Consider the following 22,876-nt stretch of genomic DNA (forward strand, 5'->3'; position numbering starts at 1 on the left):
CCCGCCCCGCCAGGGAAGGAGCGGGCTCCTCCGCTGCCCGTCAGGGAAGGAGCGGGCCCCTCCGCTCCCCGCCAGGGAAGGAGCGGGCTCTCCACGCCAGGGAAGGAGCGGGCCCCTCCGCTCCCCGCCAGGGAAGGAGCGGGCTCTCCACGCCAGGGAAGGAGCGGGCCCCTCCGCTCCCCGCCAGGGAAGGAGCGGGCCCCTCCGCTCCCCGCCAGGGAAGGAGCGGGCCCCTCCGCTCCCCGCCAGGGAAGGAGCGGGCCCCTCCGCTCCCCGCCAGGGAAGGAGCGGGCCCCTCCGCTCCCCGCCAGGGAAGGAGCGGGCCCCTCCGCTCCCCGCCAGGGAAGGAGCGGGCCCCTCCGCTCCCCGCCAGGGAAGGAGCGGGCCCCTCCGCTCCCCGCCAGGGAAGGAGCGGGCCCCTCCGCTCCCCGCCAGGGAAGGAGCGGGCCCCTCCGCTCCCCGCCAGGGAAGGAGCGGGCCCCTCCGCTCCCCGCCAGGGAAGGAGCGGGCCCCTCCGCTCCCCGCCAGGGAAGGAGCGGGCCCCTCCGCTCCCCGCCAGGGAAGGAGCGGGCCCCTCCGCTCCCCGCCAGGGAAGGAGCGGGCCCCTCCGCTCCCCGCCAGGGAAGGAGCGGGCCCCTCCGCTCCCCGCCAGGGAAGGAGCGGGCCCCTCCGCTCCCCGCCAGGGAAGGAGCGGGCCCCTCCGCTCCCCGCCAGGGAAGGAGCGGGCCCCTCCGCTCCCCGCCAGGGAAGGAGCGGGCCCCTCCGCTCCCCGCCAGGGAAGGAGCGGGCCCCTCCGCTCCCCGCCAGGGAAGGAGCGGGCCCCTCCGCTCCCCGCCAGGGAAGGAGCGGGCCCCTCCGCTCCCCGCCAGGGAAGGAGCGGGCCCCTCCGCTCCCCGCCAGGGAAGGAGCGGGCCCCTCCGCTCCCCGCCAGGGAAGGAGCGGGCCCCTCCGCTCCCCGCCAGGGAAGGAGCGGGCCCCTCCGCTCCCCGCCAGGGAAGGAGCGGGCCCCTCCGCTCCCCGCCAGGGAAGGAGCGGGCCCCTCCGCTCCCCGCCAGGGAAGGAGCGGGCCCCTCCGCTCCCCGCCAGGGAAGGAGCGGGCCCCTCCGCTCCCCGCCAGGGAAGGAGCGGGCCCCTCCGCTCCCCGCCAGGGAAGGAGCGGGCCCTCCGCTCCCCGCCAGGGAAGGAGCGGGCCCCTCCGCTCCCCGCCAGGGAAGGAGCGGGCCCCTCCGCTCCCCGCCAGGGAAGGAGACGGGCCCCTCCGCTCCCCGCCAGGGAAGGAGCGGGCCCCTCCGCTCCCCGCCAGGGAAGGAGCGGGCCCCTCCGCTCCCCGCCAGGGAAGGAGCGGGCCCCTCCGCTCCCCGCCAGGGAAGGAGCGGGGCCCCTCCGCTCCCCGCCAGGGAAGGAGCGGGCCCCTCCGCTCCCCGCCAGGGAAGGAGCGGGCCCCTCCGCTCCCCGCCAGGGAAGGAGCGGGCCCCTCCGCTCCCCGCCAGGGAAGGAGCGGGCCCCTCCGCTCCCCGCCAGGGAAGGAGCGGGCCCCTCCGCTCCCCGCCAGGGAAGGAGCGGGCCCCTCCGCTCCCCGCCAGGGAAGGAGCGGGCCCCTCCGCTCCCCGCCAGGGAAGGAGCGGGCCCCTCCGCTCCCCGCCAGGGAAGGAGCGGGCCCCTCCGCTCCCCGCCAGGGAAGGAGCGGGCCCCTCCGCTCCCCGCCAGGGAAGGAGCGGGCCCCTCCGCTCCCCGCCAGGGAAGGAGCGGGCCCCTCCGCTCCCCGCCAGGGAAGGAGCGGGCCCCTCCGCTCCCCGCCAGGGAAGGAGCGGGCCCCTCCGCTCCCCGCCAGGGAAGGAGCGGGCCCCTCCGCTCCCCGCCAGGGAAGGAGCGGGCCCCTCCGCTCCCCGCCAGGGAAGGAGCGGGCCCCTCCGCTCCCCGCCAGGGAAGGAGCGGGCCCCTCCGCTCCCCGCCAGGGAAGGAGCGGGCCCCTCCGCTCCCCGCCAGGGAAGGAGCGGGCCCCTCCGCTCCCCGCCAGGGAAGGAGCGGGCCCCTCCGCTCCCCGCCAGGGAAGGAGCGGGCCCCTCCGCTCCCCGCCAGGGAAGGAGCGGGCCCCTCCGCTCCCCGCCAGGGAAGGAGCGGGCCCCTCCGCTCCCCGCCAGGGAAGGAGCGGGCCCCTCCGCTCCCCGCCAGGGAAGGAGCGGGCCCCTCCGCTCCCGCCAGGGAAGGAGCGGGCCCCTCCGCTCCCGCCAGGGAAGGAGCGGGCCCCTCCGCTCCCCGCCAGGGAAGGAGCGGGCCCCTCCGCTCCCCGCCAGGGAAGGAGCGGGCCCCTCCGCTCCCCGCCAGGGAAGGAGCGGGCCCCTCCGCTCCCCGCCAGGAAAGGAGCGGGCCCCTCCGCTCCCCGCCAGGCAAGGAGCGGGCCTCTCCGCCCCCCGCCAGGGAAGGAGCGGGCCCCTCCGCTCCCCGCCAGGGAAGGAGCGGGCCCCTCCGCCCCCCGCCAGGGAAGGAGCGGGCCCCTCGGCGCCCCGCCAGGGAAGGAGCGGGCCCCTCCGCCCCCCGCCAGGGAAGGAGCGGGCCCCTCCGCTCCCCGCCAGGGAAGGAGCGGGCCCCTCCGCTCCCCGCCAGGGAAGGAGCGGGCCCCTCCGCTCCCCGCCAGGGAAGGAGCGGGCCCCTCCGCTCCCCGCCAGGGAAGGAGCGGGCCCCTCCGCTCCCCGCCAGGGAAGGAGCGGGCCCCTCCGCTCCCCGCCAGGGAAGGAGCGGGCCCCTCCGCTCCCCGCCAGGGAAGGAGCGGGCCCCTCCGCTCCCCGCCAGGGAAGGAGCGGGCCCCTCCGCTCCCCGCCAGGGAAGGAGCGGGCCCCTCCGCTCCCCGCCAGGGAAGGAGCGGGCCCCTCCGCTCCCCGCAAGCGAAGGAGCGGGCCCCTCCGCTCCCCGCAAGCGAAGGAGCGGGCCCCTCCGCTCCCCGCAAGCGAAGGAGCGGGCCCCTCCGCTCCCCGCAAGCGAAGGAGCGGGCCCCTCCGCTCCCCGCAAGCGAAGGAGCGGGCCCCTCCGCCCCCCGCAAGCGAAGGAGCGGGCCCCTCCGCCCCCCGCCAGGGAAGGAGCGGGCTCCTCTGCTCCCCACACTGCAGCCGTTTCACAAAGCAAAGATGTGGAGATGCCGGCGTTGGACTGGGGTGAGCACAGTACGAAGTCTTACAACACCAGGTTAAAGTCCAACAGGTTTGTTTCGATATCACTAGCTTTCGGAGCACTGCTCCTTCCTCAGGTGAATGAGGTTACCCCTCTCTCTGGATCTGTAAAGATTTAATCACCTGCTAATGCTCGCATTCCAAGCATTGTCTGGCATCTTTGAATCTGTCTATATATGTGTTTCTGGAACATACCTCTTCATTCACCTGAGGAAGGAGCAGCGCTCCGAAAGCTAGTGACATCGAAACAAACCTGTTGGACTTTAACCTGGTGTTGTAAGACTTCTTACAAAGCAAAGAGACCAAGCAGTCCCAGTTTCAGCATAGCCATTGGGGCACCTGAGCCGGGTGGAAGCAACTGGGGTAATACCGACCTTGGTGCCCCAGGTTAGGACAGAGACAGAAAAGCCAGTGTCAGCCTGGAGTCCAGAACCTGATCGCCGTCCTGTGATACTGAAGGTGGGAGCTTGAGATGAGAATGTAGGTAGATGCTACGCTGATGGGGATATGGGAGGCAAAAGAGTGAAAGGCAAAGCTCAGAGTGAAGGCAGTCAGTTGTGGTGCCTTCACAGTTGAGCAGCCTGCAAAGGCACCAGTTTGGGAGCGCTGGTAGCGGCACCTCTGCCGTTTTCGCCGGTCCGCTACTCCACAAGTCCGGTGGTGGTGGCGGCACTGAAGATCTGGGGGCAGTGGAGGAGACACAAGAGGGTGGAAGACGCGTCGGTCTGGACCCCGTTATGTAATAACCACAGGTTCCTGCCGGGTAGGATGGATGGCGGGCTCCAGAGCTGGCAGAGGGCGGGTATTAGAAGGATGGGTGACCTGTTTATAGATGGGACCTTTCCCAGCCTGCAGGCGCTGGAGGACAAATTTAAATTGCCAGGGAACGGCTTTAGGTATCTACAAGTGCGGACCTTCCTGAGGAAGCAGGTGGTGGCCTTCCCGCTGCTGCTGCCACGGGGGATACAGGATTGAGTAGTGTCCGGTACTGGGTGAGGGAGGGGAAGGTGTCGGATATCTACCAGGAGCTGTTGGAGGCGGAGGAAACCCCGGTGGAGGAGCTTGAAGGCAAGTGGGAGGACGAGCTAGGTGGGGAGTTAGAGGCAGGTCTATGGGCGGCTGCCCTAAGCAGGGTCAATTCCTCCTCATCCTGTGCCAGGCTCAGTCTAATACAATTTAAGGTGGTCCACCGGGCACACATGACAGCGGCGAGGGTGAGCAAGTTTTTCGGGGTAGAAGACAGATGTGCGAGGTGTGCGGGAAGCCCAGCAAACCATGTCCACATGTTCTGGGCATGCCCGAAGCTTGGAGGGTTCTGGCAGGGGTTTGCAAAGGCAATGTCCACGGTGCTAGGAACCTGGGTGGTGCCGAGTCCAGAGGTAGCGATCTTTGGGGTGTCAGAAGACCCGGGAGTTCAGTGAGTGAAAGAGGCCGACGTCCTGGCCTTTGCCTCCCTGGTAGCCCGGAGACATTAATGTGGTAATATGGAGGGACACGAAGCCCCCGAGTGTAGACACCTGGGTCAGTGACGTGGCTGGGTTTCTCAGCCTCGAGAAAATAAAGTTTGCCTCAAGAGGATCAATGTTATGGTTCTCCCGGAGGTGGCAGCCGTTCGTCGACTTTCTTGGGGAAATTTAATTTAAAATGTTGGCAGTAGCAGCTTTCCGAGGGTGTGTGTGTGCGTGGGGGGGGGGGGGGGGGGGGGGGGGGGGGGTGTAAGTGTTGTGTTTGTCAGTTTTTTGTTATTTTCGGTGGTCTGTGAAAACAGAGCCGTTCGGGGAAAATTCTATTTTTGCACTATGTTAATGTTTAACGCTTATTCTTCTTTTTCTGTTTTTGTTATAAAATTTTATAAATACTTCAATAAAAATATTTTTTTTAAAAACAAAAAAAACAGTTGAGCAGCCTGTCAACAGTGCCCAGACTCTGAGAAAAGGTGATATCTATACAAGCAGGGAGTAAGGACAGCGGCATTTATTACAATGCAGTCATTACCCTGGTTACTAAACATTGCTACAGCCTGTTGTCCCAGTTGTCTAATGCGATTCAAAGTTAGTCAGGATCGGTTGACTCACCTCGTTTTCCAGCCTGATCTGTTGCCAATCGCCTCGCGGCTGCACAGAACTTGACACTTTTCCCAGGGGTCCGGGCGAGTTCAGAAGCTGCGAGTCAAAACCGGATGGATGAGCAACTGAAATATCAAATGGTCTCAATCATCCACCTATGACCCAATCCGAGGAAAGAGGGTTGTTAGAGACCCCTCCATCCCCACCCATAGAAAGAAAGTGGTCACTCTCCACAACTCCCATGTGTCCCCCACCGACTTTCCTACCTGTACCTAGCCCAGCATTCCATGTTTGATGGGGACAGTGAGAGGGAGCTTTACTCAGTATCTGACTCCGTGCAGCCAGGGAGTGTTTGATGGGGACAATGCAGAGGAAACTTTACTCAGTATCTAACCCCGTGCTGTACCTGCCCTGGAAGTGTTTAATGGGGACCGTATAGAGGGAGCTTTACTCTGTAACTATCCCTGTCCTGGAAGTGTTTGATGGGGACAGTGTAGTGCCGGGGTTTTCTAAGTGTGAGACGCGACCCACCTGGGGTGACAGAAGGGTCGCGGAACACACACGGCCGGTAACAATTCTGTATATTCCTCATTCACCTGAGGAAGGAGCTGTGCTCCGAAAGCAAGTGATTCGAAACAAACCTGTTGGACTTTCACCTGGTGTTGTAAGACTTCTTACTGTATATCAGAGAGAAGCCGCTCCCCTGCAAGGGCACGAATTTAACAAGCCATTGACTCAGTATGAAGCTGGCTGGCAGTGGTTAGCACTGCTGCCTCACGCTACCGAGGACCCGGGTTCGATCCCGGCCCCGGGTCACGGTCCCTGTGGAGTTTGCACATTCTTCCAGTGTTTGCGTGGGTCTCACCCCCACAACCGAAAGATGTGCAGGTTGGGTGGATTGGCCACGCTAACTTGCCCCATATTTGAAAACAAAAGAATTGGGTATTCTAAATTTATTATTTTAAAAGATCCAAGCTCAGAGGTAACACCACTGAAGGGTGCAAGTGTGCCCCAGCCCCAGCACACACACGCCCTGGCATCAAGCTACCCGACAAGCTCCAAAGGTTTCTCAGCAATCGCCCAGCTCCAGCTGCCACATGAATGCTGCTTCAAAATCCATTCTCTTCCCAACAGCACCACCCTTTCTCTGTTAGCATAGCAACAATCCCTAGAGCACTTTTTCTGTAAGCACAAAGGAATCTTTGATTGAAAGGCAGGTAGAAAGATCTTTCATTTCCTTGTCCTTGCAACTGTGCCAGATTTTGGGACTGAATATCAAATTCAAAGGACCCACTTGGTTTTTCACTTCTCACCGGTCAAAGGTTTGCCTGACAGTGAATAACTTACTCAATGTGGTATTATCAGGTATTGCAGTACCCGAGAGGCTGAAGACCATTGGTTAAACCTAGGAGTTTACCATTGCCTGTTTGGTATGTAGCTCCGCCCTGACAGGTGGGGTACAAGAACCGATGCTGTCCCAGCAGCCCTCATTCTGTACCGAAGCTGCTGGGGAACAGTTCTAGTCTATCAAAGCCTTCAGTTATGTTACTACCTCGCTTTAATAGTAATTGATCGTGCATCAATTTAATAGACTATTCTTAAGCTGAAAGGATAAACCTCCGAATCAAGCCGGAGTGTCTACAACTCAGCCCCCACGCGGAGAACTCGGCGGCGATATTTAAGCACTGGCTGGCGTGTTTTAAAGGCTACCTCTAGACGGCCGGAGGCACCCCCTCAGGAGAACAGAAACTGCATCTCCTGCACTCAAGGGTAAGCCCTGGGATCTACACCCTCATCGAGGAGGCGGAGGACTTCGATGCTGCGATCGAACTGTTAAAAGAACATTATATCCACCCTGTAAATCAGGTCTACGCACGTCACCTGCTTGCAACTAGACGGCAAAGCCCCGGGGAATCGTTGGAGGAGCTCTACCGTGTGCTACTGGTGCTGGGCAGAAACTGTGGCTGCCCGCAAGTTTCAGTGAGCGAGCACACGGAACTCCTAATCCGGGATGCCTTCGTAGCAGGTATGAGCTCCTCAGAGATCCGTCAAAGACTCTTAGAAAAAGACACCCTGGGACTTAGAGGCACGGGCCCTGGCAGGGTCCATGGACGTCGCCTCCAGAAACGCGCAGTCCTATGCGCCCTCGCCCCCGTATAGCCGACCTGGTAAACAGGATCGCGCAATACAAGGTCTTCTCCACGGTGGATCTCAAGTCCGCTTACCATCAGCTACCCCTCCGTACTAGTGACCGCAAATACACTGCCTTGGAAGCAGATGGGCGGCTCTATCAATGTTTAAGGGTTCCCTTTGGTGTCACTAACGCTGCATCTCGCAGCGGCAGCCCCACAGACCTTCCCCGTGTCCCCGCAGGCCTGCGCTGTAAGACAGCCCGCTAACTAAGTCGGGCCCCACTGTTTCTTCTGCGGGCAGGCGAAGCACCCCCGCCAGCGCTGCTCGGCCCGCATCTCCACCTCCAAAGGGTGCGGCAAGGGGGGCCTGCCAGGCAAGAGCCGTGGCCGCAGTCTCCAGCGACTCTGGACCGCCGCGGCAACCTTCCCTTCGGGCTCCAGGCGGCCAGCACTCACCACCACCCCCCTATCCTAGGGCCACGTGCGACTCATGGGCGTGACCATTTTGCCCCTCGGACACCACGCTGGACGGATGGGCGCCGCCATTTTGTCCATCCCCGCCACCAGTTTGTCCATCCCCGACCACCATGTGCGACCCATGGGAGACGCCATCTTGGATGGGGCCCCAGGCCCCCAGCACGGCCGACTACACGCTGCCCGATCAAAACCCACAACTACTTTGTCTGGCCTCGGTGACTCCGGACCAAAATCGACCTCGGACACTCACAACAGCAACGACGACGGTCTTCATCAACGGTCACGGGACGTCCTGCCTGATCGACTCTGGGAGCACGGAAAGCTTTATACACCCCGACACGGTAAGGCGCTGTTCACTTGTTACCCACCCTGTAAACCAAAGAATCTCCCTGGCCTCCGGGTCACACTCGGTGGAGATAAAGGGGTTCTGCCTAGCAAACCTCACTGTCCAAGGCAGGAAATTCAACAAGTTCCGCCTTTATGTCCTGCCGCACCTCTGCGCGGCTACACTCCTGGGGCTGGACTTCCAACGTAACTTGCAAAGCCTGACCTTCAAATTCGGCGGCCCTATACCCCCCCTTACTGTCTGCGGCCTCGCGACCCTTAAGGTCGACCTGCCTTCCCTGTTTGCGAACCTCACCCCGGATTGCAAACCTGTCGCCACCAGGAGCAGACGGTACAGTGCCCAGGACCGGACCTTCATCAGGTCAGAGGTCCAAAAGCTACTAAGGGAAGGGGTCATTGAAGCTAGCAACAGTCCCTAGAGAGCTCAAGTAGTGGTGGTAAAGACCGGGGAGAAACATAGGATGGTCATTGACTACAGTGAGACCATCAACAGTTTTACGCAGCTGGATGCGTGCCCTCGCCCCCGTATAGCTGACCTGGTAAACAGGATCGCGCAATACAAGGTCTTCTCCACGGTGGATCTCAAGTCCGCTTACCATCAGCTACCCCTCCGTACTAGTGACCGCAAATACACTGCCTTGGAAGCAGATGGGCGGCTCTATCAATTTTTAAGGGTTCCCTTTGGTGTCACTAACGGGGTCTCGGTCTTCCAACACGAGATGGACCGAATGGTTGACCGGTACGGCTTACGCGCAACGTTCCCGTATCTTGATAACGTCACAAACTGTGGCCATGACCAGCAGGACAACGACACCAACCTCAGAAAATTTCTTCAGACCGCGAAAATCCTTAACTTAACATATAATAAGGATAAATGCTTATTTAGCACCGACCGTCTAGCCATCCTCGGCTACGTAGTGCGAAATGGAGTTATAGGCCCCAACCCTGAACGCATGCGCCCCCTTATGGAGTTCCCCCTCCCTCACTGCCCCAAGGTCCTGAAGCGCTGCCTCGGGTTTTTCAGTTATTACGCCCAGTGGGTCCCTAACTACGCAGACAAAGCCCGACCCCTAATCCAGTCCACAACCTTCCCCCTGTCGACGGAGGCCCACCAGGCCTTCAGCCGCATCAAAGCAGACATTGCAACGGCCACGATGCGCGCCATTTACGAGTCCCTCCCCTTCCAGGTCAAGAGCGATGCGTCCGACGTAGCTCCGGACGCCACCCTCAACCAAGCGGGCAGGCCCGTGGCCTTCTTCTCCCGTACCCTCCATGCTTCCGAAATTCACCATTCCTCGGTCGAAAAAGAGGCACAAGCCATAGTAGAAGCTGTGCGACATTGGAGGCATTACCTGGCCGGCAGGAGATTCACTCTCCTCACTGACCAACGGTCGGTGGCGTTCATGTTCGATAATGCACAGTGGGGCAAGATAAAAAACGACAAGATCTTGCGGTGGAGGGTCGAACTCTCCACCTACAACTACGAGATCTTGTATCGTCCCGGGAAGCTAAACAAGCCTCCTGATGCCCTGCCCCGTGGCACATGTGCCACTGCACAAGTGGACAGCCTCCGAGCCCTCCATGAGGACCTCTGCCACCCGGGGGTCACTCGTTTTTTCCACTTCATTAAGACCTGCAACCTGCCCTACTCCATCGAGGAGGTCAGGACAGTCACCAGGGACTGCCAAATCTGCGCAGAGTGCAAACCGCACTTCTGCCGGCCAGAGAGGGCGCACCTGATAAAGTCCCTTTGAACGTCTCAGCATGGACTTCAAAGGCCCCCTCCCCTCCACCGACCGCAACACGTACTTCCTGAACGTGATTGACGAGTACTCCCGGTTCCCATTCGCCATCCCCTGTCCAGACATGACCATAACCACCGTCATCAAGGCCCTCCAGGGTATCTTTACACTGTTCGGTTTCCCCGCGTACATACACAGTGACAGGGGGTCCTCCTTTATGAGCGACGAACTGCGTCAATTCCTGCTCAACAGGGGCATTGCCTCAAGCAGGACGACCAGTTACAACCCCCTGGGAAATGGGCAGGTAGAGAGGGAGAACGGAACAGTCTGGAAGACCGTTCTACTGGCCTTACGATCCAGGAATCTCCCTGTCTCCCGCTGGCAAGAAGTCCCCCCGGAGGCCCTCCATGCCATCCGGTCGCTGCTCTGTACAACTATCAACCAGACACCTCATGAACATCTCCTTGTCTTCCCCAGGAAGTCCTCTTCCGGGACCTCGCTCCCAGCCTGGCTAGCAACACCCGGACCCATCCTGCTTCGGAAGCACGTGCGGGCGCACAAGTCGGACCCGTTGGTCGAGAGGGTCCACCTGCTGCACGCTACCCCCCCAGTACGCTTATGTGGCATTCCCTGACGGCTGGCAAGATACAGTCTCCCTTTGGGACCTGGCGCCGCCGGAACCCCACGCGCACCCGAACCATTTCCTCCCCCCCCCCCCCCCCCCCCCCCCCCCCCCCCCCCCCCCCCCCTCCACAGCACCTCACAGGATGGTCAGTCCTCCCGCCGCGCCTGCTTAGGCCCTCCCACCCACCGATGCCTCGTACAGGCGCCCCCACTCGTGTCAACCGTTTGCCCCACCAGCGCCGTCTAGGGGTGACGAAGCTGCCATGGAGGCCGAAGCCACGCTCCCGGAGTCGCAGATGCCCGGACCCCCACCAGAATCACCACCGAGGCTCAAACGATCCAGGAGGACGACCAGGCCACCCGACCGACTGATTGCTTCACTGTAACTGTAAATAAACACTGAATGCATATATCTTCCACGCTTGTAAATATTCTCGACAACCCTGTAAGGAGGTATCACGGTACCTCCATATCTGATCATACCATGTTAGATGCAATTGTAACCACTGGCCACCACCCCAGGTGGTAAACAGGGGATGAATGTGGTATTATCAGGTATTGCAGTACCCGAGAGGCTGAAGACTATTGGTTAAACCTAGGAGTTTACCATTGGCTGTTTGGTATGTAGCTCCGCCCTGACAGGCGGGGTATAAGAACCGGTGCCGTCCCAGCAGCCCTCATTCTGTACCGAAGCTGCTGGGGAACAGTTCTAGTCTATTAAAGCCTTCAGTTATGGTACTACCTCGTCTTTAATTGTAATTAATCGTGCATCACTCCGCCATTGGCAGTTAGTTGTTTTTTTTTTTTTAAAAACAAGCTTCACTTACAACACATTGGAATAAAGCAACATTTCCAAAAATGTTTCCTTTTCAGTGCTTTGGGTTTTGTTCCATATAATTGGAAAGTCTTCTGAAAACCAATTCCGACGGGCAATATACACTGGTCATGCCGGGTGGGGAAGGCGCAAATTCTGCACAGTTCCCCGCGTATTGATGATGGGAAATGATGCAGCTGGTGGTTTGTATTTGGACAGGATGTTTTCAACAAGGTGTGTGGAGCTGATTTGTGAACATCGGAACCTTGTAAAACCTAGACTGGTCTGGGGAAAGGAATATTGGTGTCGCTTGCTGGTGACCTGAATCTTTGACTTTGAAAAGGTGAATGTTCTTATGAGCCCCAGAGAAAATACCCAGCAAGAAGTTGAGGTTGGTCCTCTGCTTCATGGGCGCCTTCGTCAAGAGACATGCAAGTGGTAGCATTATGGTAGCACAATTGCTTCACAGCTCCAGGGTCCCAGGTTCGATTCCGGCTTGGGTGACTGTCTGTGCGGAGTCTGCACATCCTCCCTGTGTGTGCGTGGGTTTCCTCCGGGTGCTCCGGTTTCCTCCCACAGTCCAAAGATGTGCAGGTTAGGTGGATTGGCCATGATAAATTGCCCTTAGTGTTGGGTGGGGTTACGGGGATAGGGTGGAGGTGTCGACCTTGGGTGGGGTGTTCTTTCCAAGAGCCGGTGCAGACTCGATGGGCCGAATGGCCTCCTTCTGCACTGTAAATTCTATGAAAACTATGAAATACTCAGTGTCCAAGATAGAGCACCCAGTGACAATAGGCCATTCATTTAATGTATACAAAATGTCCTTCCCCCAAGGATTAATGATTCATATCATACCTCCAGTATCTTTCATGTGTAGCCCTGGACAGTGAATTTTCATCGACAGGAGGGCATCAATCACAGCTGTGCATGTCTGATCCTGTCCTCACTCAATGCTGACATAAATTCCATGCCCCAGGGATTACTGCATAGTAATTAAAAACTAGATGGTTTTCCTTCCTTCGCCTAGGGCAAGAATACTTTAGTGTCCTAAACACGGCCTTGACTCAGGATAGACTGGGATAGCGAATGTGGAGTGGGTCCCGAAGGTCGGCCAGCGTAGGTCTCGGGGGGGGAAGTTTGTAAAACACTGGTGTAGAGGAAGCTTTATTCTGTATCCAAGCCCACGCTGTATCTGTCCTTAAGAGTGTTTGCTGGGGACAATATGAAGGGAAATTTTCGCTGTATCTAACCCCATGCTGTACCTGCCCTGGGAGTGTTTGATGGAGACAGTGTAGCGGGAGGTTTCTCTATATCTAATCTTGTGATGTACCTATCCTGGAGTGTTTGATCGGACAATGTAGAGGAAGCTTTACTCTGTATCTAAGCCTGTGCTGTATTGTAATGTTCTTTTTTTTTAAAAAAAGGGCAATTTACTGTGGCCAATTCACCTATCCTGCACATCTTTGGGTTGTGGGGGCAAGACCCAGGCAGATACAGGGAGAATGTGCAAACTCCACACGGACAGTGACCCGGCGTTGGGATCAAACCAGGTCCTCAGCGCCGTGAGGCAGCAGTGCTAACCACGCACCACCTTGGCGTCCGTATTGTAATGTTCTATGCTGAATCTGAATATTGAAAGCTGGTAATGTCCCTGCGATGAGCTAAGACCAGCAAAATGATTTTATTGGCTGGTTGCAGACTGACAGCTCAGTCACTCGTCCCTGGCCTGGGGAGTCTGGCTTTCCTCATCACGTCTCTCCCACACACCTCGATGAAACAGATCAAACTCACCCAGCTTGGCCATCTTGTCTGCCTTTTTGATGGTTTGAAAGGTAAATACAGCACGGCCGGCTGCAGCTAACCCATCAGCGGAGTCACCCTGGCAACCTGCAAACACAAACCATTCAGGTTTTCTCAATGTCCATGGACACGTGGCCTCTCAGTCACTGACTGTCAGCAGCTCAGTTTCTGCAAATGCAGCAGCTTCAGAAATAAGGTGTTGAGCAGATTCTGCTTCAAGTCTCCTGGTGTTTCTATCAGATTGCAGAACTCTTGTTACCGAAACATGACATTGTATACAGCTGTGAACCCCTGTTTCAGCACACTGACCCCTCCCTCTGAACCTAGAATAACTGCTTTCCAACCTGGTCTTGCTCAACAACCTCAAATCTACTACAGAGACACTATTGGTTACACCACCAGCTGCCTTGGCAAAAATGTGTGAACAGCTCAAGGTATACCCAGTACCTGAGTCGTCTACTCCAAGGGCCTCCACATAATCACGCTCTCTGAAGGTTTCCAAACTCTCCAGATCTTCCTCCACCTTCTCCCATTTCTGGGAAGCTTTCTTCACAATTACCAGTGCCCGAGGCACTCTGTTTTTCTGGGTAATACCTGGAAAAGGAGTCAAGAAACTCATTAATACCCGAAAAGTCATCAAGAAACTGTGGTACAGTTGAGTCCCTTTATAATGAAGCGGTGCTAAGGACCCTGGTTCGAACCCAGCCTTGGGCCACTGTCCGTGTGGAGTTTGCACATTCTCCGTGTCTGCGTGGGTCTCACCCCCACAGTCCAAAAGATGTGCAGGTTAGGTGGGTTGGCCATGCTAAATTGCCCCTTAATTGGAAAATACATAATTGGGTACTCTTCAATTTATTTTAAAAAGCGATACAGTCATTGCAGTAAACTGGTAAACAGGAGCAGAGAAGTAGAACACAAGGAGAGAGCACAGGGAGAGATAGGCGGTAAGGGCAAATACGTACAAGAGAATTACAGTTAAGGGGTAATGGGGGTGGGGGAGATAGCACACAAGCCTGACACGGAAATGCACACCAGAGAAACAGATTTATACAGAAAAACAGAAAACACACTATGTAACAGCAACGTTTATGTCGCACGACCTGTGAATAAACTGCAATAAAATGTAAAACAAAAACCTGACAAAGCTATTAAGGAGATATGAGCCAGGGTTTAGAGAACACCAAAGTATATCATGGAGTTCAACTGACCCATGTTTAATAGATTTTGCTTATGGGGAGCACAAGGGCCCAATTTACAGGTGCGATGCAACAGAGAACTAAAAGTGTTTTTAAAACAAAACAATGTTTATTCTATGAATCCAGTAAACATTTTAGAAACATCTTACCAACTACCAACACTGATAATCCCCAGATACAACACTCAATAGGTAACCCTTAATAGCTTTCCAAACAACATCCATAAGTCAAATACCCTGTTAGCAAAAACAGTAGGTTTGAATTCTCTACAGAAACAAGTATTAGTTTCAAATCATCATGTGATCTGGAGACATTCTTTAGAGAGAGAGAGACATACAGCTCCTTATTTGAATGCAGTTCTCTAACTGAAAGCAAAACTAAGACACTCAGCAGCTCCCAGCTCAAAATGAAAGTAAAGGACAGAATCACATTCCAGCTCCAATACACAATGACATCACTGCAGCCGCTTGATGAAACACACTTTTCATAAAGGGACTTTCACATGACAATATTGGGAAAGGTGAGAAAGATGGAACTTCTGGTTGTGGCGATGCACTGCTAAGCCGCACGTTTCGGCAGCTCCCATTCTAACGGACTTTTGGACTCTTTTTGGGAGCCCCAACTGAATTTTTTTTGACCAAACCCAGTGTGGGGTGACGAAGTAAGGAGTTCCCCCGGGTGTGTATGGAAAAGATTGGTGGTAGTGGCCAGATTGCGAAGGATCCTTTGGAGCAGCAGCAGAGAAGAGAAGGAAGAAGCAAGATGGCGGCGGATGGAGCCCAGACGACATGGGGCCCGGATCAGCAGGAATTCCTTAGACGGTGTGGGGAGGAATTAAAGAAGGAGGTGCTGGCGCCGATGTTGTTGGCAATCGAAGGGCTCAAAGAAACGCAAAAGGCCCAGGCGATAGAGCTCCGTGGGGTGAAGGAGAAGGCAGCTGAGAACGAGGATGAGATTCTGGGCCTAGCGGTAAAAATGGAGACGCATGAGGAGCTACACAAGAGGTGTATCAAAAGACTCGAAGTCCTGGAGAACAGCTCGAGGAGAAAGAACCTCCGGATTCTGGGTCCCCTGAGGGAGTGGAGGGAGCTGACATTGGGGCTTATATGAGCACGATGCTCCATACGCTAATGGGAGCTGAGGCCCCCTCGGGCTCCCTGGAGGTGGAAGGGGCTCACCGGGTCCTTGCGAGGAGACCAAAGGCTGGAGAACCACCAAGGGCGATAGTGGTGAGATTTCACCGCTTCACCGACAGAGGCTGTTTTGAGCTGGGCCAAGAAGGTACGGAGTAGCAGGTGGGAGAATGCGGTGATACGAGTGTATCAGGACTGGAGCGCGGAGGTGGCGAGAAGGAGAGGGAGTTTTAATCGGGCCAAGGCGGCGCTGCACAAGAAGAAAGTAAAGTTTGGGATGCTGCAGCCGGCACGGTTGTGGGTCACGTACCAATATAGACACTACTATTTTGAAACGTCGCAAGAGGCATGGACCTTCATCCAAAAAGAGAAATTGGACCAGAACGGAGGGACTGATGATGTGGGGGAGATGACGATGTTGATGTACAGAAATGTAATTTTTTCTTGACGGGGGGGGGGACACCGAGAAATGTGGGCGCCGGTGGAAAAAGGGACATAGGTGGGGGATGGGAATGGGGCTGGCGGGGGAGCTGTGCCATAGGGGGTGGGGCTGATCTAGGAAAGCGCAGTTTTTTTCCCGCGCTAGGGAGATGATGGTGGGAAGATAGGCGCAAGGAGGATGAGAGTGCCACACACGGGGGGGGTCAAGGAGAGAGCGGGGGAAGCCGGGGTCAGTTGGAGTCAGCTGACTTTCGGAAGCATTATGGGGGGAGTAACCATGCTAGATGGGGATCTAGCGGGGGGGGGGGGGGGGGGGGGATAACTGGGTTGCTGCTGCTGGGATCGAAAGGGAGCTGGCAAGGGAAGAGGTGGTCGGGACGGGAGTGCGCCGCCTGGGGGACGGGTGACTGCGCGGGACCTGGACGTGGCACTGGCCTAGAGTAGGTGATGGCTAGTCGGCCGGAGGGGGGGGGTCAAGAGGGCCCAAGTGTTCGCGCATTAAAAGGACTGAAGGCAGACGTGGTCATGCTGCAGTAGACGCATCTGAAGGTGGCGGATCAGGTTAGGTTAAGGAAAGGATGGGTGGGACAGGTGTTCCACTCAGGGTTGGACGCAAAGAATAGAGGGGTGGCCATATTGGTGGGGAAACGGGTGTCGTTCGAGGTTAGGAACATAGTAGTGGACAACGGTGGTAGATATGTGATGGTGAGTGGTAGATTGCAGGGAATGGAGGTCGTGCTGGTAAATGTATATGCCCCGAACTGGAATGATGCGGGATTTATGAAGCGGATGCTGGGACGTATCCCGGACGTGAAGGTAGGAAACCTGGTAATGGGGGGGGATTTTAATACTGCGCTGGATCCAGGGTTAGATCGGTCTAGATCCAGGACCGGAAGAAGGCCGGCAGCGGCCAAGGTGCTCAGGGGGTTTATGGAGCAAATGGGGGAGTGGAGATTTGCTAGGCCGTTGGCCAAAGAGTTTTCCTTTTTCTCCCATGTTCACAAGGTATACTCCCACACCTTACACAAGGATAGATTTCTTTGTTTTGAGTAGGGCACTGATTCCGAGGGTGCAAGGAACGGAGTGCTCGGCCATAGCCTTTTCAGATCATGCCCCGCACTGGGTGGATCTGGAACTAGTAGAGGAGAGGGAACAGCGCCCACTCTGGCGACTGGATGTGGGACTATTGGCGGACGAGGGAGTCTGTGGAAGGGTGCGGGGATGTATCGAAAGGTACCTGGAGGCCAATGATGATGGTGAGGTCCAGGTGGGGGTAGTATGGGAAGCGCTGAAGGCGGTGGTTAGGGGAGAGTTGATCTCCATTAGGGCTTACAAGGAGAAAAAAGAGGGCAAAGAAAGGGAGAGATTAGTGGGGGAGATTTTGAGTGTGGATAAAAGATATGCGGAGGCCCCGGACGAAGGACTATACAGGGAGAGGCGAAGACTTCAGATGGAGTTTGATCTGCTGACCACAGGGAAGGCAGAGGCACAGTGGAGGAAGGCACAGGGGATGAGATACGAATATGGGGAAAAGGCGAGCCGGCTGCTGGCCCACCAGCTTCGTAAGAGGATAGTGGCGAGGGAAATAGGGGGTGTTAGGGATGAAACGGGAACTACGGTGCGGAGTGCAGGGAAGGTAAATGAGGTGTTTAAGACCTTTTATGAGAGGCTATATAGGTCCCAACCCCCGAAGGGAAAAGAGGGGATGCAACAGTTTTTGGACCAACTAAGGTTCCCGAGGGTGGAGGAGCAGGAGGTGGCAGGTCTGGGGGAGCCACTCGGGGTGGACGAGGTGACTGAAGGGCTGGGGAACATGGCGGCAGGGAAGGCCCTGGGACCAGACGGGTTCCCGGTGGAATTTTATAAGAAGTATGTGGACTTGTTGGCCCCGCTGTTGGCAAGAACCTTTAACGAGGCCAGAGAAGGGGGGACTCTACCCCCAACAATGTCGGAGGCGACGATATCACTAATCCTGAAGCGAAATAAAGATCTGCTGCAATGTGGGTCATATAGGCCTATCTCGCTCCTGAATGTAGACGCCAAGTTTCTGGCAAAAGTGCTAGCGACGAGGATAGAGGATTGTGTCCCGGTGGTGGTGCATGAAGACCAGACAGGGTTTATAAAGGGGAGACAATTGAATGTTAACGTGCGACGGCTGTTGGGGGTGATAATGATGCCCCCAGCAGAGGGGGAGGCAGAGATAGTGGCAGCGATGGATGCAGAGAAGGCATTTGACAGGGTAGAGTGGGAGTATTTATGGGAGGTGCTGAGGAGGTTTGGGTTCGGGGAGGGGTTTGTCAGTTGGGTTAAACTCCTCTATGGGGCCCCAGTGGCAAGTGTAGTCACAAATCGGCAGAGATCGGAGTATTTTTGGTTACATAGGGGAACAAGGCAGGGGTGCCCTCTGTCCCCATTACTGTTCGCGCTGGCAATTGAACCACTGGCCATAGCGTTGAGAGACTCTAGGAAATGGAGGGGGGTGGTTAGAGGGGGAGAGGAACACCGAGTGTCACTCTACGCAGATGACCTACTGCTGTATGTGGCGGATCCTGTGGAGGGGATGACAGAGGTCATGCAGATATTGAGCGAGTTTGGAGATTTTTCGGGATATAGGCTTAATATGGGGAAGAGTGAGCTTTTCGTAGTACACCCCGGGGATCAGGGAAGAGGGATAGATGGCCTGCCGTTCAGGAGAGCGGAAAGGAGCTTCCGATATTTGGGGATTCAGGTAGCCAGGAGCTGGGGAACATTGCACAAACTCAATCTGACGTGGCTGGTGGAGCAGATGGAGGATTTCAAGAGGTGGGATATGCTGCCGCTCTCACTGGCGGGCAGAGTGCAGGCGGTCAAGATGATGGTCCTCCCAAGGTTTCTTTTTGTGTTTCAATGTCTCCCCATTTTGATCACTAAGGCCTTTTTTAAGAAAATAGATAGGAGTGTTATGAGTTTCGTGTGGGCAGGGAAGACCCCGAGAGTAAGGAGGGGGTTCCTACAGCGCAGCAGGGACAGAGGTGGACTGGCGTTGCCAAATCTATATTTGGGGTAGAGGAGGAGCCGGGAGTGCAGGAGGCGAAAGAGGCCCATATTCTGGCCTTTGCGTCCCTGGTAGCCCGGCGAAGGATCTTACTCATGTGGAAGGAAGCGAAACCCCCCGGCGTGGAGGCCTGGATAAACAATACGGCAGGGTTTATAAAACTGGAACGGATGAAGTTTGCGTTGAGAGGATCGGTTCAGGGGTTCTCCAGGCGGTGGCAACCGTTCCTTGACTATCTCGCGGAACGTTAAGGGAAAGTAGATAGCCAGCAGCAGCAGCCCAGAGGGGGGGGGGGGGGGGAGGGGGGGGCAACCTGTTTTGTTCTGGTTGGGGTGGAGAGAGGGGTGGGGGGGGCAGCACTATTTTTTGTTACTTTGTTAGCTCACTATTTTATTTAAATAATGTTACTTATTAGTTATTGTGTTATCTTTCATGTTGATTTGTAAGGTAGAAAAATTGTGTTTGAAAACTTTAATAAAATATATTTTTTTAAAAAGAGAAAGGTGAGAAAGATGAAGCAAGAAATTACAAACCAGTTAAGCCCAGCACCTCTCGTGGGAAAGCACTGGAATAAAGACAGAGCAATTGAGTGAAATGCGTGGTGATTGGCGAGAACCAATATTACTTTGTGAAAGGGGGCATGTCATGTTCAATGAGTATAACTGAATTTGAATAGTGACTAAATCAGCAGGCATGCCAGTGAACAGAGTTTATAGCCAGAAGATGGTCACAGTGGGTCCACTTTCTGATTGCTCAAATTACAGTTGATGGAATTTATTGTTAGGAGACTGATCAGGCATCAAGTCTGGATAACGCTCAAATTGGAAGCCAGGGATTAGACACATCCCACCAAAGTTCTGTGATGGGAGCCTCAAAAATTACCCATATTGATTTATTTTTAAATTTAGAGTGCCCAATTCATTTTTTCCAATTAAGGGGCAATTTCTACCCTGCACATCTTTGGGTTGTGGGGGCGGAACCCACGCAAACACGGGGAGAATGTGCAAACTCCACACGGACAGTGACCCAGAGCCAGGATCAAACCTGGGACCTTGGCGCCATGAGGCAGCAGGGCTAACCCACTGCGTCACCGTGCTGCCCTTTACCCATATTTATTAATGGTTTGTGTAAAATGAAAGAACGCCACATCCATGTTTGCTGATAGCACACAGATTGGGGACACTAATAAGTACCGCGGAGGAGTAGAAAATTTCAAAGAGACAATGAGATGTACAGTGGGTGGGTCGATATGTGGCAGATGGATTGCAGAGGAAAGAGATGGGTTTGGATTAAGGAAAGATAAATCTAAATTTCTGTTAAATGACGAGAAGCTGGAAACAGTGGGGTCAAGAGATTTGTCTCCACACAAATGACTAAACATAGTGGCCGATAGAAAAATTGAAAAGACTGATAGAAAGTTAGGGCTGCCTTGTGGAGCAGGGGTTAGCGTCCCTGCCTCTGAGCCAGAAGCTCCAGGTTCGAGTGCCACTCCAGGACCTGATGGCTGAGGAAGGTGGGTGAGTAAATTTGCAGACGATACTCAAGTCGGTGGTGTTGTCGATAGTGTGGAAGGATGTAGCAGGTTACAGAGGGATATAGATAAGCTGCAGAGCTGGGCTGAGAGGTGGCAAATGGAGTTTAATGTAGAGAAGTGTGAGGTGATTCACTTTGGAAGGAATAACAGGAATGCGGAATATTTGGCTAATGGTAAAGTTCTTGGAAGTGTGGATGAGCAGAGGGATCTAGGTGTCCATGTACATAGATCCCTGAAAGTTGCCACCCAGGTTGATAGGGTTGTGAAGAAGGCCTATGGAGTGTTGGCCTTTATTGGTAGAGGGATTGAGTTCCGGAGTCAGGAGGTCATGTTGCAGCTGTACAGAACTCTGATACGGCCGCATTTGGAGTATTGCGTACAGTTCTGGTCACCGCATTATAGGAAGGACGTGGAGGCTTTGGAGCGGGTGCAGAGATTTACCAGGATGTTGCCTGGTATGGAGGGAAAATCTTATGAGGAAAGGCTGATGGACTTGAGGTTGTTTTCGTTGTAGAGAGAAGAAGGTTAAGAGGAGACTTAATAGAGGCATACAAAATGATCAGGGGGTTAGATAGGGTGGACAGTGAGAGCCTTCTCCCGCGGATGGAAATGGCTGGCACGAGGGGACATAGCTTTAAACTGAGGGGTAATAAATATAGGACAGAGGTCAGAGGTAGGTTCTTTACGCAAAGAGTAGTGAGGCCGTGGAATGCCCTACCTGCTACAGTAGTGAACTCGCCAACATTGAGGGCATTTAAAAGTTTATTGGATCAACATATGGATGATAATGGCATAGTGTAGGTTAGATGGCTTTTGTTTCGGTGCAACATCGTGGGCCGAAGGGCCTGTACTGCGCTGTATCGTTCGATGTTCTATGAAGGTGCGTTCATTACATGGCGAAACAGGTTGAGTATCAGCTCGTAAATCCTTCCAACACACCTGGCAGGCAGCAAGAGAGGGAGAGTTGTCTGATCACCCATTCTGCAAAAACATCAGCAAACCACTGAAGTATGCTGCCAAGCATCAACATGGACCAATCAAGTGGAGGTCCATAGTTGCCAATGCCCGAAACCTGGGAGATGGAATGGAATGTTAGCCAGTATACAGTCATGAGAGAGTACCTTTAAAGACATGGATGTTTAAGCAATGTACCTTTAAGAAAACAGTGATGTCAGAGAGTGGGTGGAGCTGGGCTTTAGGTCAGCCATTTTGCAGGTTTTTAGTTTGTTTTAAAATGGAGCTCGTGTCTGTGTGTTTCCAGAGAGCTGCAAGTTTTGAAAAGAGCTGGGTGTGTGTCTGTGTTTTGCAGTGAGCTGGATCTCTGCCATAAAAGACTATCTCTGGATCATTTGGGTGATTTAAAGTAAAGCCTTTAACCTGATGTGATACTGTTTAAAGGTGTTAAGTCTCTTGGAAGTTTGAAGGAACAGTTTAAGGAGTTATTTACTGTTGCAATATTTTCTGAGTTATCTTTGAAGTAAGGGGTGTTAAGAGATCCAAAGTTTATTTTAGATGTTAAGTTGAGCTCATGGAATAAACAGTGTTTTGTGTTTAAAAACCCACGTGTCCATAATTGTAATCCCACACCTAGGGAAAAAGCCATGTTCTAGGAAAAGCAACAAAAACATTAAAGGGAGAGGTAGGTTGGACTCACATTTTGGGGTTCTGAAAATGCCTCAGCCATAACAATTGGGGACTTGAAGGGGATAAAAGTCTATCTATTGCATTGGCTTTTGTGAACGTAAAGACAGTGAAGGATTGTTGCTTTTCCAGTGTGGTATTTTAGTTTAAGTGGGGAGAGTGTTGTGAACAAAGGCCCTTTCAGAGGTGCAGAAGTTTTTGGGGGTGGAGAATGTTACACGTAGTACTTTACAGACAGAAACGAAAAGCAGACTGTTAGATTTGGCAAGAACATTGCAGTTAACATTACCTGACAAAATGCGAAAAGCTGAGGTAATTATGGCGGTGGTTAAGCACTTACAGTTGCCTGAGATAGAGTTTGACTCATTGGAAATGGCAAAAATTCAGTTGCAATTTAAACAAATGGAACATGAGAAAGAATTAAAAGTGGCTGGAATACGAGAGTGAGAGAGAGGAAAGAGAGGAAAAAGAAAAGGAGAGAGAAGAAAGGAGAAAAGAAAGAATAGTCCTAGCAGAAGAAAAAGAAAGGGAGATACAGATCAGGGAAAAAGATAGAGAGGAAGTTTGAACTTCAGAAAATGGCCATGAAACATGACAATCAGTTAAAATTGGCAGACGTAAAGGGAAACATACAGTTGGATGATAGTGATGAGGATAGTGATAAAGAGCATCATAGTCGAAGGCTTGGTGGGAATCTATTTAAATATGTCCAAGCATTGCCAAGGTTTGACGA

The 22,876-nt window shown here is 54.7% G+C and overlaps 1 protein-coding gene across 1 annotated transcript in view; it reads right to left on the reverse strand.

The window, feature by feature from the left end:
* orc2 (origin recognition complex, subunit 2) overlaps positions 1-22,876 on the reverse strand; it is a 50,276-nt gene that overhangs the window by 26,109 nt on the left and 1,291 nt on the right. Inside the window, exons 2-4 of the mRNA XM_072494831.1 lie at positions 13,612-13,758; positions 13,156-13,251; positions 5,240-5,326 (exon numbers count right to left, since the gene is read on the reverse strand). Coding sequence (XP_072350932.1) covers positions 5,240-5,326; positions 13,156-13,251; positions 13,612-13,758 — 330 coding nt within the window. The remainder of the gene's footprint in view (positions 1-5,239; positions 5,327-13,155; positions 13,252-13,611; positions 13,759-22,876) is intronic.

Source organism: Scyliorhinus torazame, chromosome 2 (assembly GCF_047496885.1).
Source record: "Scyliorhinus torazame isolate Kashiwa2021f chromosome 2, sScyTor2.1, whole genome shotgun sequence".
NCBI lineage: Eukaryota > Metazoa > Chordata > Chondrichthyes > Carcharhiniformes > Scyliorhinidae > Scyliorhinus > Scyliorhinus torazame.